At 44.8% G+C, this 16,238-nt stretch overlaps 2 protein-coding genes across 4 annotated transcripts in view; both read right to left on the bottom strand.

Annotated features, from left to right (window-relative positions):
* CKMT2 (creatine kinase, mitochondrial 2) overlaps nt 1–6,242 on the bottom strand; it is a 29,368-nt gene extending 23,126 nt beyond the window's left edge. Inside the window, exon 1 of one of the 2 annotated variants that reach the window (XM_029942528.1) lies at nt 6,134–6,242. The gene's annotated coding sequence lies outside the window, so the exon portion shown is untranslated. The remainder of the gene's footprint in view (nt 1–6,133) is intronic. The other variant, XM_029942529.1, reaches the window with a different exon arrangement.
* Nucleotides 6,243–11,844: 5,602 nt separating this feature from the next.
* Nucleotides 11,845–16,238, bottom strand: part of RASGRF2 (Ras protein specific guanine nucleotide releasing factor 2) — a 233,290-nt gene continuing 228,896 nt past the window's right edge. For both annotated transcript variants that reach the window (XM_029942526.1, XM_029942527.1), the window contains exon 27: nt 11,845–13,888. In XM_029942526.1, the coding sequence (XP_029798386.1) occupies nt 13,796–13,888 (93 nt within the window). In that variant the 3' untranslated portion in view covers nt 11,845–13,795. The remainder of the gene's footprint in view (nt 13,889–16,238) is intronic.

Genomic DNA, 16,238 nt, shown 5'->3' with positions numbered 1-16,238 from the left:
AACAAGTGTTGGTAAATATGTAGAGAAAAAGGAACCCTTGGTGTGCTGTTGGTGGGAATGAAAATTGGTACAGCCACTGTGGAAAATAGTACAGAAGTTCCTCCAAAAACTGATAATAGAAATACCATAGAATCCAGTAATTTTACTACTGGGTATTCACCCAAAGAAAACAAACAATAATTCAAAGAGATATATGTAGTTCCATGTTTATTGCAGTATTATTTACAATAGCCAAGACATGGAAACAGCCCAAGTGCCTAAGAATAGATGAATGGATTAAAAAAGAGAGGCATGTGCGCACACACACACACACACACAAATATTACTCAGCCATAAAAAAGGAGATGGTCCCATTTACAACAACATGGGTGAACCTAGAGGGTGTAATGTGAAGTGAAGTAAGAGAAAGAAATATACCACATGATTTCACTTATATGTGGAATTCAAGAAATAAAACAACTGAAGAAAAAAGACAAAAACAAATAGACTCTTAAATACAGAGGGCAAACTGGTAGTTGCCAGAGGGGACATGGGTGGGGGGTGGATGAAATAGGTGATGGGGACTGAGAGGTACAAAATTTCAGTTATGAAATACGCTACAGAGATGAAAAGTACAGCAGATGGAAATAAAGTAAGACTAATACCACTGTTGGGTGACAGATGGTAACTACCTACACTGCGGTACGTACTGAGTAATGTAGAGAACTGCGGAATCATGTTGTGCACCTGAAACTAGTATAACATTGCATCTTAATTATACTTCAATGAGGTAATTATGCTTCAGTGAAAAAAACAAAATCAAGAGGTATTTGTGAGGAGGTGGAAAAAAGAGAACCTTTGTGCACCGTTGGTGAGAATGTAAACTGACTGGTACAGACATCAGGGAAAACAGTATGGAGATAACTCAAAAAATAGAACTACCATAGGATGCAGCGTTCCCGCTGCTGGTTACGTGTCCAAAGGAAATGCAATCAGTATCTCAAAGAGCTGTGTCCTCACGTCCATTACACCATTTTTCATGAAAGCCACAATATGAAAACCCGGGATCTGCCAATGGATGAATGGATAAAGAGTATGCTTAGACACACACACACACACACACACAAAATGCGATAGTATTTAGCCATGAAAAATGAGGACATCGTGCCATTTGCTACAACATCAGTGAGCCTAGAGGACATTACGCAGATGCAATAAGTCAAACAACACTGTATGATATCACGTAAATGGAACCTAAAAAACTGAACTCACAGTAAGAGAGTATGGTGGTGGTTACTAGGGAGGCAGAGTGGAGGACACGGAGAGATGTTGGTCCAAGGTACACATTTCCGTTATAAAATTAGAAACTCCTGACTATCTAAGGTAGAACATAATGATTATCATTAATAACACTATATTATGTCCTCAAAAGTGGCCCAGAGGGTAGATCTTAAATGTTCTCACCACAAAATAGAAATGGTAATTATGGGACGCTATAGAGGTTGTTAGCTAGTGCTGCGCTGGCATCCACTTTACAATATATACATGTACCCGAGGGTACACTTTAAAAGCATACAAGGTCATATGTCAATTACACCCAGCAAAGCTAGGAGTGGGGAGTAAATCAAGGCCCGTGCAAAGGACAAGGAGACGCCCCCTTTCGGTCTTAAAAGGCTCTTGCCGAGTAGTGCTGCAGAAGGTTAGGGAGGCAGGAGGCGAGACAGGGTGCAGCTGTGCCAGCCCGCCCCTCATGGCTGGGACGGGAATCACCCAGACGGCTCAGGGAGCCCCTACAACCATTTTGGGAAGTGAACCAAGAAACACCCATGAGCACGTGCATAGCCACTGGCCCAGCACCACACTTCGGGAACCCAGGCCGCAGAAATACAGCTGCCAGAACATAAGAAGAGAGTCCCGGGATTGGGGAGCAGTACACAGAACCTGGACGTCCCGGGGCGGAGGGCTGTCATAAGTGTGGCACATTCAGAGAGTGGGATATTCCGCAGCTATTCAAGAATTAGTTAAAACTGCCTCCACTTCCATGCCATATTTTTAGGTTAAAGGAAAAACTACTTGCGTAATGACTATGAGGGGGTCCAGTTTTATAACAAGATAAATACATATGCATTCGCATATATTTATGTGAACAGAAAGTATTGAAGGTTATTCATACTCGTGATTCAAACTGCTAAAAGGGTCACCTCAGATCAAGAGACTTGGAGGAGGCGGATGATTAATTTTTTTGTATTAGAACTCTGAATTGTGTCACTTGTAAAAGTAGCATATATAACTTTTTGATTAAAAAAAGTAACAAGCTTAAAAGTAAATCAACTGTGAAGTGTGTTAAAAAACCAGACTAGGCTCTGTCGTTTGAATGAGTCTCTGCAAGAGTGGAGCTAACACGTGTGTCAGAAGAGCTTCGCAGGTGATTCCCAAGCCCCACGGCGGGGGGGGGCTAGCAACGCCATCTCCGTGACAGGCTCAACGAGACCTCGCCCCACATGTCGTTAGGATTAAGCGACAGGCTGCAGTAAGCACTGAATCCATCCAAGTCCTTTCTCCTAATGACCCTAAGGTTATGGGAGGGTTGCCTCTCTCTCCTCAAAGCCATCCTTGATTGGCAACTGGCACTGGTCTGTCCCTTCCCTGAATGTGTTAATTTTAGGGTTTTTTTTTTTTTTTACCACCATTTAACACGTTTCATTTGTTTTATTTTAAATCTGAGAACAAGACTACATTCTAGAAGGAGCCTGGTCCATACTTTCAGATCCGCTGATCATGCTTTGAAAACCAACATCTGAGTTCACTAAATGGATTTAACCAGTGGTGCTGTTAAGTTCTTCTCCAGACCTCTGTTTTTAGGGGATCTCAGCCCTGACAGCTAACGACCCCTCACCTCCCTCCCGCCTTCACCGCAGGAGCTTCGTCCACCTCTAACCCTTCGCTCTGTCCTCCCACCTGGGATGTCCTTGCAGCTGTCCCTGCTGCACACTCAAACCTAACGGTCTTTTTAAAAACAAAACCATTTATTGAGCTCCTACCATGAGCCACCACCATGCATGCGTCTTACACATTGTCCTTAGTCTTTGCAACAATCCTGCCAAGTAAGCATTATTTTGTAAATGGGGAAACAGAGGCTCAAGAGAGGTTAAGTGACCTGCTCCAGGTCTCAGGGCATGTTGATGGAGCTGGGATTTGAACCCAGGTGTGCCTTGGGCTCTGGAATTGGGCGCCTTGCAGACCACAGCACCTTATAGGCAGCTTTGCACTGACCAGTAATCGGAGGAACCACCTGTGATTTAGGACCCGGGAGCACCACAGATCCCGCCATTCAGAAACCCCCCCAAGACCGCAGAAATGCACTTATCACGACAGCTCCTAGGTGCAGGAACATCACATCAAAGTGTGTGACACCACCGCCTCCCCCCCCCCACCCCCCCGAGTCCCAGAATGTTACAAGCCATTCTCCTTCCTTGTCCTCACACTCCTAAAGTGGCCCAGATGTCAGCGATCTCTGAACCCTCCACTCACACATCAGGTGCCCAACGTGCCGGCCGTCATGCAGGGGTCACTGGGGCGGCTGCCTTTTTCTAAGGAGGTGGGGCTGGGATCACTCTCCTTCCCTCCTCTCTCCTCCCTTACACACAAGTAGGGATTGCAGAGGAGAGGAGGGAGGTCGTCTTCTGGCCCTCGCCCCATAGAATCTGTGGGCCTGTTTCCCTCACTTGGAACACCTCTATGACTCCAGACTTGAAAAGCATTGTTTACAGCATCACGGCTAAAACCTGGCAGAATTCCTGGGCTCCAAGCCAGGGAGGTTTCCCTGTGGGGCGCGAGATCACAGCAAAAAGCAGTAATATCATGTTTGTTGCTACTTGCCCGCTCTATTAAAAACTAAGAACCACCAAATACTAAGTCCTTTGCTCAGAGTGTGCAAGAGCAGTATAGCTCTCGTCCTAGGCTAGACTTGGAGTCTGGGGCCTGGTCTAAGAGTTTTGTCCCGTTCTGTCACATCCTGGAATGGGGAGGCCTTGGATTCTGTCCCTGCCTTCCTGGCGTTCCTGAATATCCTGGACAGAAATGCCACGGGTGCCTTTCTGCTGACTCAGTTATTTGTGATCCAGCGGTACATGGTGTCCATGTGTTTGAACTCCTTGGGCCTGGAGGGCAGTCGAAGGCCAAGGGAAGGACAACGTGCCAGCTGTCGTTCCAGACAGTCACCCCAAAACAGAGCACATCCTTGGGGCTGGACCAGCTCCACAGAACACTCTGAACAAGTTCCCATGACACCAGTCCACTAGGCCGGCAGAAAAGGCTGTCCCCTCCGATTTTCCCAGAGCGCACAGGGGTCAAGTTACTTCATCCCCATGGTTACACTGTCACCCTAATGGGCACCCTTGGTCACGTGTGTTCTATTCAGCAAGTAGAAAGTCATAAGCAGGAGATATTTACAGTCTTTCCCTGTAAACCAGAGGCCTTTCACAGGCCTCCCGATAATGAAGACATATGACTATTACCAGACTCGCCTCTCACAGGTAAACTGTTTCCAAGAAAATTACGAGTTAAGAACCATCTGGTCCTTTGAAATGCTGTGAAGGAGTGGGTGCCTCCTTCTCTGCCCGGCAATAGGATCCTCTGTGGCTTCCAGGCAAGGGTATGGCCTCCAAGAGTCACCTTCAGGACTGGCTCCCTGCAGGATTCCTGGCCCAGTGGGACCCCAAAAAGACAAATGGCTCCTCTAAGCTGTGGCAGAGGTGGAGACCCAGGGGCACAGTCTGTCTCAGAACCAACCTTCTTAATACCCAGGACTCCCATTCCTCATCCCGCCTCGTAACCCAGCATTTTCTGAACCTCCCAGATCAGGCAAACTGAGTTGACCTCTGACCCAATTTCTAAGGATAGGATTTGATCAAACTGGCAGAGTCCATCAGTGTCAATGGCACTTGTGCCCTTTGCTGAAATGGAGCCTTAACCCACAGAAGGCTCAACTCTAAAGGTTTTGGGGAAAAGCACCTACAAATGCAGAGGAGGAAGTGGACTGCCCACACAGCTGTGAACACTCGTGTACTAAGAGCCTGCTTCTCCAGGAAGTCCCCTTGTGAAGTTTTGATGGCGGCTCTGTTCTCCTCCTTGAGCAGAGAGGAAACAGACCCAGGACATGGGTTCAGAAACAGAAAGTGTGAGAGTTGCAGACAGGGAAAGTGGCACCTCTGGAAGCAGGGGTGGGGGGGGTGCTGAATTAGCATAGCCCGGTCACAAGGGCACTCCATGCCACCTCACATGATTCCAGCTGACCTACGGGGTCAGAGAGCCAAGGCAACGCTCCACGGAAGGTCTGAAGGACAGCACTGAGGAGAGCTGAAGGGTTTGGGTTTGTTCTGGAACATCACTCTCCAAACCCAGAGGCAGAGATGTCATGCACTCAGGGGACAAAACCAGGTTTAACAGTAACCCTCTGTGAGCCAACCGAGCAAATAAGATGAAACACGTTTTGTCAGAGATGAAACACATTTAGACCAATTGTACAGCACTTTTACTTCCACTGGGGGCAAAACAGTTACTTGGCTCGTTACTAATGGATTAGTGATTTCAAAAATGAACCTCTAGCAATAGTATTAGCCAGTTTAAATTGGGTCCAGCTGTTGGGTTAATTAGCAATTAGCTCCTTTCGAGGGCCTCAAAATGTTCATTTTCCACTTACTTATCCTAAGTCACTGATATGCACCTGTTTTGATGCCGCTGCGATTGAAAACCATTCCCAGAAACCAACGGATTCGTTGAAGGTTAAGGTCCCAAATTCAGAGACATTTAGATTTCCCATCAAGAGAGATTCCTGATTTACCGTCCAAAACAAGGAGACAAACAAGGGGCAGATACCAGCAACTCACTGCAGAGCTGCTCTGAGCAGGGTCACCTGCGCCTGTGTGCAGGGAAGCGGGGAGGCTGCAGCTAGGGCCCACGCTCGAGGGCTTCTTTACACAGTCACCACGAGTTCCTCGCCCGGCGGGAGCAGTGCGGGTGAGAACTTATCGCTGGACTGACCCCAGGGTCCCCGCCCGCAGCCCTCGGCCCACTGCTCACATGGTCCCTCACACTGGCTGTAGCAATGCCCCTGCTTTGCAGGAATAAAGTCTGGATTCGTGGGCTCACTGACCTTGGAGCCGGAGTCGCCCGTGTCCCGCGGCCTGCAAACAGCTGAGAAATGCACCGGAAGCTGGCGGGCTTTGGCCTTGAAAAGGCTCCCGGGCTGGGCGGGGCTGGGACGCACCTCGGCCAATCCTGTCTCTCCCACCGGAGGTCAGGACGCGCTGGATACCACAGCGGTGCCCTTGAACGGCCGCCCGGGACTCTCCCCACTGGGCTCTCCGTACCTCAATTCTCACTTGTGTGCAACAGCTGCACCATGCTTTCTTCAGCTCCAAATATTAGCACAACTGCTCTCAAACGTTGCCCTCCCCCAAGTCCGGTCTTGGAGCCGTCTCTCCCAGGGCTTTTTCAGGTTCCTGGGCCTGCAACCTGGCTGACCCGCCGCCCAGCCCCGCAGCACCCAGCTTTGGAGTGAAGGCGCGCGGGCAGGGAGACTGCCGCACTTGTTCCGGGATCTGTTTCCACCTTCCCTCAGCAGCGCCACCTCGGGGCCCGGGCTAGCTCTGGAGAATGACCCCTCTGCGCCCCTCTAGCTGAGGTCTGAGAAGATGTCTAACGCTCCCTCTCGAGCTGCTAATCAGATTCTGAGCGAGAGACCAGCGGATCTTCCAACTTGTTGTCTAGGGCCTAGATTCAGGGACAACAATCACGTTTCTTTTGTAGATCAGGCAATCTGAAGTGAACTACTAGACAATTTCACTTTCAATCGGTATCAATTTAATCTATCACCCAGAAGGCCCTGCAGGCCACATCCCTGCTTAAAAATAGCCCTCCTTGGGACCTGCGCCCCAAACCGGAAAGATTCGCTGTAAATAGCAATGACCCACGAGGACTTGGGCAGCAGCCCTGACCTTTCGGAGGGAGTTGCCTAGGTCTCTGGTGACTGTCACGTACTCAGTGTATATGCCAGGCGCACATCACCAGCTGAGTTCCTTTCCCTTTTCAATCAGGATCCAACCCGGAACAGGGGGTGGAGCCTAGAAAGAGCCTCCTACCTGGAGTGGTTCCCTTGCAGAGTTTCCACTTATTTTCATTCTGAACCAGGCAAATATAAATAGTTTACCTTTTCATGGGATTACTGACTGGGAGAGCACATGAGGGGACCTTCTGGGGTCTGGAAAATTTCCTGATTTGGGGGTGTTTGGGTGTACACGTGTGTAAAACTTCCTCAAGCTGTTCACATAAGGTTCAAGCACTTCACTATGTATTGCTCATACCTCAGTTAAAATATCTGCTATCATTATGACCTAGCTTACATGGAATTAAAATTTTTTAAGTGTTTATTGATTTATTCTGAGAGAAAGCATAACCCCTAAGCAGGCTCTGCAACAGTCAGTGCAGTGCCCCATGCAGGGTTTGAATGCACCAACCATGAGATCAAGAGTCAGATGCTTAACTGGCTGAGTCACCCAGGTGCCTTGAGTCTAAATTTTCACAATGTGATGCTTACCCTTCCTACAAATGATACACTCAGATATTTTTCTAGGCTCTTCTATGTTATTTCATTAAAACAATTGCAGATTGGGACCAACCAAACTGATTGCATGATCTTCTAAAGAGTCAGAGTTTCCAGTTCGCACGTTCTGACGTAATGGACCGTGGTGTCTCGTGCCCCTGAGAGCACCCCACCCCCACCCCACCCGGCAGAGCAGGCAGCGCGCTGGAGGGCGGCCGTGGGGCTAACTAGCTGCCAGCAGGCTGGGTGCTGTGAGCTGAGGGGAGGGCTAAGGTGTGGGGCAGGGCAGGGGGAGTCTAGGCTTATTTCTTCCTAAAATAGCTCTTTTGTGGGCACACTGTTTCCAGTCCGTTCAGGCACCAACTGGCCCTGAAATAGCCCAGATCCCAGATCCCAAAACTGATGAGGCTTATGGAAATACAGAACTTAAAGAAAGGCAGTTACAATGAGAAACTGCTCTTTTTCCCAATTCCTTGTTAATGTATGTTTAGTGCCCCCCCTCACTTCCCAGCGCCCCTCCCTTACCTCAACCCTTCAGCGTTTACAAGGTAATTTTACATGTTAGATACGAAGGGGCAAGTGGGCACATTGCTGAGAAAAGGGGATGCCGCTTTTGTGGACGTGGTCATCTTCAAGCTTATGACGGGGGGTGGGCGGGCTACCTCTCTACATGTCACTGACTGGACCGAAATCCCACATTTCCAAAGATCCCTCAAACACAATCCCTGTCATATGCCTTTTATCCTTTTCTTATTGCCGCCAACTCCGTTCAAAGTTTAGGGGCTCTATCCACACCTACTAGGCAGTGTGGCCGCGTGGACAGAATCTGAAGTGAGGTGTGCAAATACCATCCCACTTGCCATAGGGGAAGTCTGTCCTGGGAGCATTCTCTTTTGCATTCCTGAATCCAGCTGAGCGTGATGTGGTGGCAGGCGAGGGTCACGCTGTGTGGGATGGCCAAATAACAAAACGAGAAGAACCTGTGTTCCTGACTCCGCACCAGCTGGATTGCTCCTTTCAGAATTGGAAAAGGAAGCCAGTGAAACAGGAGAAACACAAATTCTTACCTCAGTTCTCACTTGTGTGCAACAGCTGCACCATGCTTTCTTCAGCTCCAAATATTAGCACAACTGCACCTGCCTGACAAGTTATTTTTATTTAATATTCATATATATTTTAGAGGAGATAGGACAGAGAGAGAGAGAGAGAGAGAGAGAGAGAGAGAGAGAGAGAGAGAGAGAGAGAGATCCCAAGCAGGCTCCACGCTATCAGTGCAGACCCTGATGTGGGCCTCTATCTCACAAAGCATGAGATCATGAACTGAGCTGAAATCAAGAGTCAGATGCTTAACCGACTGAGCCACCCAGGTGCCCCAAGTTAGAGTATTTTTAAATATACTGTTCCAAGTAGCCATTGCAGTAATTCTAAGGGCAGATATGCATCTTATTTAATGGGTGAGAAACTTGGGCTCACATACAGCTAGTGACAGCCAGGCTAGGTCCACCTGAACACTCACTCCGTTCATGAGCATCATTTGCCATTAAATGAAATTAATTAATTTAGTTAAATTATTTGTCAATAATGAGTTCTTTGTGCCTGGGAGTGGTCAAAAGTGATCAATCATGGGCTGTGGGTGTTACAGGAAAGCTTCAAGCACTGGAAAGACAATGGGGCTCGATGACCCTTGATATTTCTTCTGAGGTTATCTTAAATTCTCTGATACTGTAATGCCTACAGTATGGGCTTCTTCCAAACTTTATTTTCTCCTGAACTTCAGAAGTATATCTGAAGAAGCCCATTGCTACAAAGAAGGCTAGGTTAAAAAATTTTTTTAAAAGCAAAAAGAATCAAATGAAGAGACTAATGAGATTTTTGAGAATCAAGAAAGGCAAAATTTAATTTGCATATAGGTATAACCCACACCCCACCTGGCAAGTGTTAGGATACGTCACACCGCCCTCTATTAGAATCACAATTGGCAGAAGATTTGCAAAGTTACTGGACACAAACAATACACTTCTCAAAGTAACACATGGGTCTGTCCATCACATACACACACAAATAACGAAGAAATACATTTAAATAATTCTCTTCCAAAGAGAGATGAGGATGGTAATCATGTTGCCTCACATTTGGATAGCACTTTACAGATCACAGTCTAACCCATTTTGTCCTGATGACAGCCCTGTGAGGTAGGCAGCACAGGATTCACTCTTAGCTCCATTTTGCAGATGAGGAAACTGAGGCTCAAGAAGGCGTCAGTGCTGACCTAAGGTTTCCCAGCTTGCAGATGTAGATCCGGGCCTAGGACTCAGGGCTGGGCACCTCATCCAGCTCTTTCGCTACTGCCTTTCTAGGGATAAATGAAATGGGTTGTGCAAAAGACAGTGGTTCAATATCAAGTAGAACTAGTCTTCCTCTTGAGCAGATGAGGTCAAGTACAATCAGCCCTAATATTATGTCATGCTGTGTGGTAGCCAAATGGAATGATTTTCTGAATCAACCATGTGTTTATACCTACAACAAAATGGTTTTCTACTTTAGCTTTGCCCTACCTAAATTTTAAGTCACTCACAGCCATGGAAAAATGACACTATGGTTAGATTTCATTTCTTCAATCTTATTATCAGGATTCGTGTGGTGGCATCTGTAATCAGTCATTATCTAGACTTATAATCTGATATCCTATTGAAACGAAAATGAATCTGGTTCATTTATTCCTTCTGGCTGTGGGCATTAGCCGGGCTCTATCCTGGCTCTATTCTTTAGTCATAAATAATATATTATTTATCCCACATAATATATATTCCATATATAATATGCCCTTTTGAATAGCTTTAAAAATGATAAACTTCAGAGGTTGGCTTAAAAAAATATTTAAAACAAAGAATGATTTTTTTTTTCCACGGGGTAAAATCAAACTTTGAAAAGAAAAGCTAAACAAAATCCTTTATTTAAAAAAAAACATCGATTTGGAGGTGGGGGGAATAGCCCTCTATTGTGTTACTTTTTCTAGTTAAGAATTTAAAAGTGGCCTAGTCATCGCCAATCCAAGTTTGGTGAGAGAAGAGGTGCTGGCCCCTCATATACTCCAAATTGGAATGTGATTGATTTTTCTCTTCTAAGTTATTCAGGATCTATGAGTTTCACTTGTTCTGAAGCAGTAGCTTAAGATGTATGAAATCTAACAAAGAGTAATGGGGGCTTTGTGTGAGAGCCACTCAAAACTATTGCAACAGTAGTTTAAAATTCTCCCTTTAAATTCCTTCAGAGAAACACTAAGAAAAAGTGACAACATTCTACTTCTTGCCTAAATCTGTCACATAATATATCGGCTTAAGTAAGAGATTTGTTCCTGCAGCAAAAGTGGACGTCTTAGTTAATAACCAAAGGCATCCCCTAAAAGCCCAAAGCTAATTTCAGAGACAGTACAAAATGTGGGTATTCATCTGAAAGCATGAAATTGGATTTTACTTCTGATTTTCTAGGTTAATTTTGTAACAATACAAGTGTTTGCTGTTTGGATGTGAGAGGCTGACCTGCCTTCTACTCTTAGAAATGGGTCTCATATAATGGAATGGAGGCAGACACAGCTGGGAGTGCCGCTCCAACAATAAATACAAAGCTTGAAAGGCAGTAGAGGATGAGGGCTTTAAGTGCTCTTGGGGATTTGAAACGTGTCCAAATTAAGGTTTTTAAAATGCACGTTCTTTTGCCAGATGGTCCAGAAATGGTACAGGTCATCAAAAGGAGCTCCTTGGAGGTAGGGTTCTCTCTTTTTGCAGCTTCGGCAAAGGCTTCAGACTCCAGGAAGCAGGAGGGACCTGTAACTCAATAAACTGCTAAGGGTCCCCATAGCAACTGACAGCGCCCGGGGTGCACCGCTGGGGTGCTTCCAGCACTGCGCTGGCAACAGGCAGGAAAGCTTCTTCTCTAGTCCAGGAAACCACCTCTCCAAAAGGGGAGGAGCCTTTGGAAATTCCTCTAGCTCCCATTTTTCTTTAGTAAGAATGGCTGCAGTGCCTCGGAAACATTTGGGTCAGAGATACAAGGGTCCAAACTTCCCGGGAAAGTGCACACAGAATGACCTCTTCCCCTCTGGAAGGCTCTGTGGACTCAAAGCCGACCTCACGGACCTTTCCACATGTTGTTTCACCTGAAACTACTGTGTGTGTAGTCCTGTCACTGATTTTTCCTCGTTTTAGTCCACCTTCCAAGACTCTGTTTTTGAGCCAAGATAGTTAACCTTTATTTTCCTTTTCTTCTGCAAGACCTTGAGGTGCTTGGTGCAATTTGACATATATATGTTCAAACCCTCAGCTGTTGAACACCAAGAAATAAATTGCAAGATACGCATTGTTAGGATCCAAACAACCCATGCTTCTTCTCATGCGTCAAGGTGCATCAACCTCTTATATTTGAAACTAAAGAGAACAGACAAGCAGCTTTTCAAAAAAAGAAAAATAAAGCATCCATAAATAACCCTCCTTGGGTTTAGTGCTACACTGTTGGCTAATATGAGCTATTGAAAATATGTTTGGAATGGTCTTCAAATATTATCAATATTTTCTTTTGCTTACTTGGTATTTCACTATTTAGCTATGTACAGAGATGGCCCTTACCATGCAGGAAAAATGTACATTCTCCACCTCTACGGTACATCATCAAGGCTAGCGCTTCCACTGGGTCTTAAGAGCCAGCAGGTTGAATTTATTAGCCCTCAGTTCTTACAACATAATTAAAGTGCAAAGAAGGAAGGAAAACAGCGAGACAGATCAGTTTTTTCAGGGTCAGCATCAACATACTTCATGCCTCTAAGAGAAAATGTCAGGTGCAATAGGCTCAGGTAACAATTTCTGTATTTCTTTCTCTTTCTTCTTTTAAAGCAGAGCTCTCCCTGAGAAGAGAAGAGGGAGGTAAACATGAGATAGCCCTATTTCCTCAGCAACCAACAATCCTGGGAAGAGTAAGGTCACGTCTCCAGCACAGGGCAGAAGCACCAACCCCTTCACTTAGCTTTCTGATAGAAGAGCTGTTGAGTAGTCGGTCGTTTCCCATACACTCCCAATACTTTCTCTCGTAAATACCCCTAAATTTACAAACAAAGAGGACCGGGGAAGAACTGTCTACCAACAGCACACAGAACTGTGGGTTTTAAAAAGAAAATCCCATTCAACAACATTTGGAAAAACACAGTCAGTATTCATAGTGAGCCTAAAAATGGTGTGGGTAAATCAGGGGAAAAAAGTCCCCACATTACTGTGCGGAGCGGAGCGGGGAAGAAGCACAGCAAAGTGCAGAGATCATTTTCAAGGATATCTGATCACTCAGCCTAAAACCCCACAGCGCTTGGTGGTCCTCTGTCCCATCCCACAGCATTCTCGGGGAGGCGTGCAGGCACCTTTTTGCACACTCCACACTTGCCTCTCGGGCGCTGGCTTCTTGGGCACCTCTTGGGCACCGCAGCCCCAGGAGGAAGCCCCACCCTGCCTGCAGTCAGCCTCCGCACACGGGACTGCCCTCGGGCAAAGCTTACGGAGTTATCTTTTAAAGTTACATTCACTTGACTTTCACCATCTCTTTCCGGTCCTGTTGCCTAAAGACCAAAAAAACAGTTTCAGAACATGCCGTCCCTCCACTGTAAATATTTAGAATGCACTGAAAACCATGCACATGCTGTACACTGAAATTGCTCGTGGGTTGGCCATCTCTGCAGAGGAAGCCTCAGCTTTTCTGGAAGCTTATAATAAAGGAAACATAACGGAAGCAGTTGAACCCTAGGAGAAGACTGGTAGTTGTACCCAAGCCGGTAAAGTGCCAGAGAAGCAGCTCAGGCCTTTTCCTCGGATCTTTGTCCCCGAGTTCTAACAGAACATGGGCAGACTGAAATCTACCTTCTCACCCGCTTCATTAGGCTACCAGCATCTATCTTACATTCCCTTATGGAAAGTGTGCCATCAGCTTTACTAAGGATCAATCGTTTCACCTTCCCACCCAAGTCTGAAGCATCTGTCGTTGACCCCAAACAGCTGGGCTTCCCTGGCTGGAGACAGAATTCCAGTTGGGTTCTATCTTCTTTGGTGGACAGAGGAGACTGGCTTCGTCTCTATCCCTGGTCCACACTGCACGGCGGGAGGCATGGCATGCACGGCTCAGTTCTGTCCATCCCACTTTCCATGAGAATTCTGCGGAGTCAGGGGCAAGGCCAGATCTTCAAGCAGGGAGCCGAGGTTCAATTTTTAGTGACAGTTCATACAGCGTATCTTCATCTATGATGAGGGCTTTGTCAAGCAGGTACTGAGTGACCTGGAGGAACAGGGAAATCCTAGCTTTTGGTTCTTTCAGAACACCAGTACGCGCATTTTCTGAATGGACTCTGACACAATTCAACATTTTCCCTTAGACACTTAAAAATGTTGTATCACTTTTTAAAAATCATGAATATGTTCATTCTCATTGTAAAACATTTTTTTAAAAATCAAACATTTCCAGTCTTCTCCCAGCTCCTGACCCCAGGCACCACTGCTATCATTTAGTTTGTATTCTCCAGAATGTTCTTTCTAGGTAGTCCATGTTTAATAAAATTCTTTTTTCTATTATAATCATAAGTGGTGTCCTACCATACATCCTATTCTGCTTTCATCTCATCACGGTAAGGCAGGGAGAGCCCCACGTCAGTGCCCAGTGTCTTAACTGCTGTACTGCATTAAGATGTGACCTATCAGAGGTTATTTAGTGGTCTCTTATTGACGGGTGATTAACTGTTGTCAATATTCCACTATTACACAAAGTGACAGTGAAATCCTCCTTAGAACGTTTCCTACTGCTCACTCGGGAATGTTCCTTTGGGATGGACTAAACGAAATGAAAGGAAATGACACTAAAATAAAAATGTTGGGGCCTGGAGTATTTCCATGGAAAATTTCTTTAATTTTACTGAGACATGACATCAAGAGTCTGATTGGTTTTAGCATACGTATCACAGTACAGGACACGTGTGTGTCCAGCTCCTTCCACCCAGCATAATGTTTTGAGGTCGATCCACACTGTGGCGTGTGTCGTTAGTCTGTCCTGTCACTGCCGAGCAGTGTTGCATTGTGTAGATACACCACGTTTGTTTATCTGTTCTTCTAGATTTGGACACCTGGGCTGTTTCCAGTGTTTGGCTATTATTAAGAAATACTATGAACATTTTATACAAGACTTTCAATGAGCATGTTTTCATTTGGATAAACACCTAGGAGAGGAATTCCTGAGTCCTAGAGTAGATATATATTTAATGTTTTAAGAAATATCCACATGACACAGTTTTCCAAAGTAGATGAGCCATGTTCTTCTCCCCAGCAATGTAGAAGAATTTTACATCAATTCAGAAGAATTCAGTTCATCAATTTTTAATTTTAAATGATGATGTAAAATAACCTCCCAAACTACTGCACCTGCCGTGTATGAGAGTACTGGTGTCCTGTACTGTCACTAATTTTACTATTACTAATATTTTAAATTTTTTGAAAATGATGCCTAATTATAATTTGCGTTTCGTTTCCTTCTCACTAGTGAAGTTGAACACTTTTCAAATATTTACGGCAATTTTTGTTTCTTATTCTGTGAGTTACCTTCTCTGTTTATAGCTTTGCTGATCTTTCTACAGAGTTGTTTATACTTTTCTTACAGACTTCTAGGAATACTTTCATTCTGTCTCTTTTACATGTTATAAAATATCATCTCTTATTCTATTGGTTTTATTTTTGCTTTTTTAAATAATTGCCTTTTGTCACATAGAAGTTTTTAATTTTGATGCAGCAAGCATAACCAACCTGTCTTTTACAGCTCTTACATTCTATGCTTAAGAAGGTGTTTCTAATCTACAGGCCATGAATATTTTGTCCTACATTTTATTCAAATAATTTAATATGTCTTTTTGTATTTAGATAATGAGCTCATCTGGATTTGTGTGTGTGTGAATGGCAGCAGATGGAGAGCCAAAATTTCTATTCCATTTACTTGAATGGTCAATTTCTTTCTGGCACTTTCTGTAAAGGCCTCCTTTATTCCATAGTAGATTTTCATACCGACAAAAATCTCTATCTGGACTGTATCCCACTCCATTGAATTGTATTCCGGCCCCGATACAGTCCTGTTCTATTCACTATAGTTTCAGGACATGTGTCTGTATCTGGTAGAGAAAGCTCTTTCTTATTCTTCTTATTTTTTAAAAAATCCTTGTCTTTTTGTGTGTGGGGGTTTTTTTTTTTTTTTTTTTTTTTTTTTTTTTGCCTAAGCTTCCTTATGGGTTTCAGGATAAGTTTGCCAAGTTCTATAACATAATAAGGGAAAACTGGCTGTGAGTTTTATGGGAATCTTTTGTTCTATCTTCTCAATTTTTCTATAAAGCTAAAATTGTTCCAAAAAATAATATCCATTAAAAACAAAAAAAGAAAGGAAAGGAGAGGAAACACCAGCTGTGGCTGAGATGAAAAAAGAAGGGAGTCTATGAAGTGAGATTAATCTTGAAAGATGAGTGGGGGTCATGTAATGTAACACTCCTTGGCCATCTAGACTTTTTCTTTCTTTATTCCAAGAGCAATGAAAAACCTATAAAATATTTTATCCAAGGGAAAACATATTTTTACCTTGTGTTTCATAGAGTTCTATC

This window comes from Suricata suricatta, chromosome 6, assembly GCF_006229205.1.
Source record: "Suricata suricatta isolate VVHF042 chromosome 6, meerkat_22Aug2017_6uvM2_HiC, whole genome shotgun sequence".
Classification (NCBI taxonomy): domain Eukaryota; kingdom Metazoa; phylum Chordata; class Mammalia; order Carnivora; family Herpestidae; genus Suricata; species Suricata suricatta.
The sequence above is the reverse complement of the archived record's forward strand: the minus strand, read 5'-3'. Positions and strand labels throughout refer to the sequence as shown.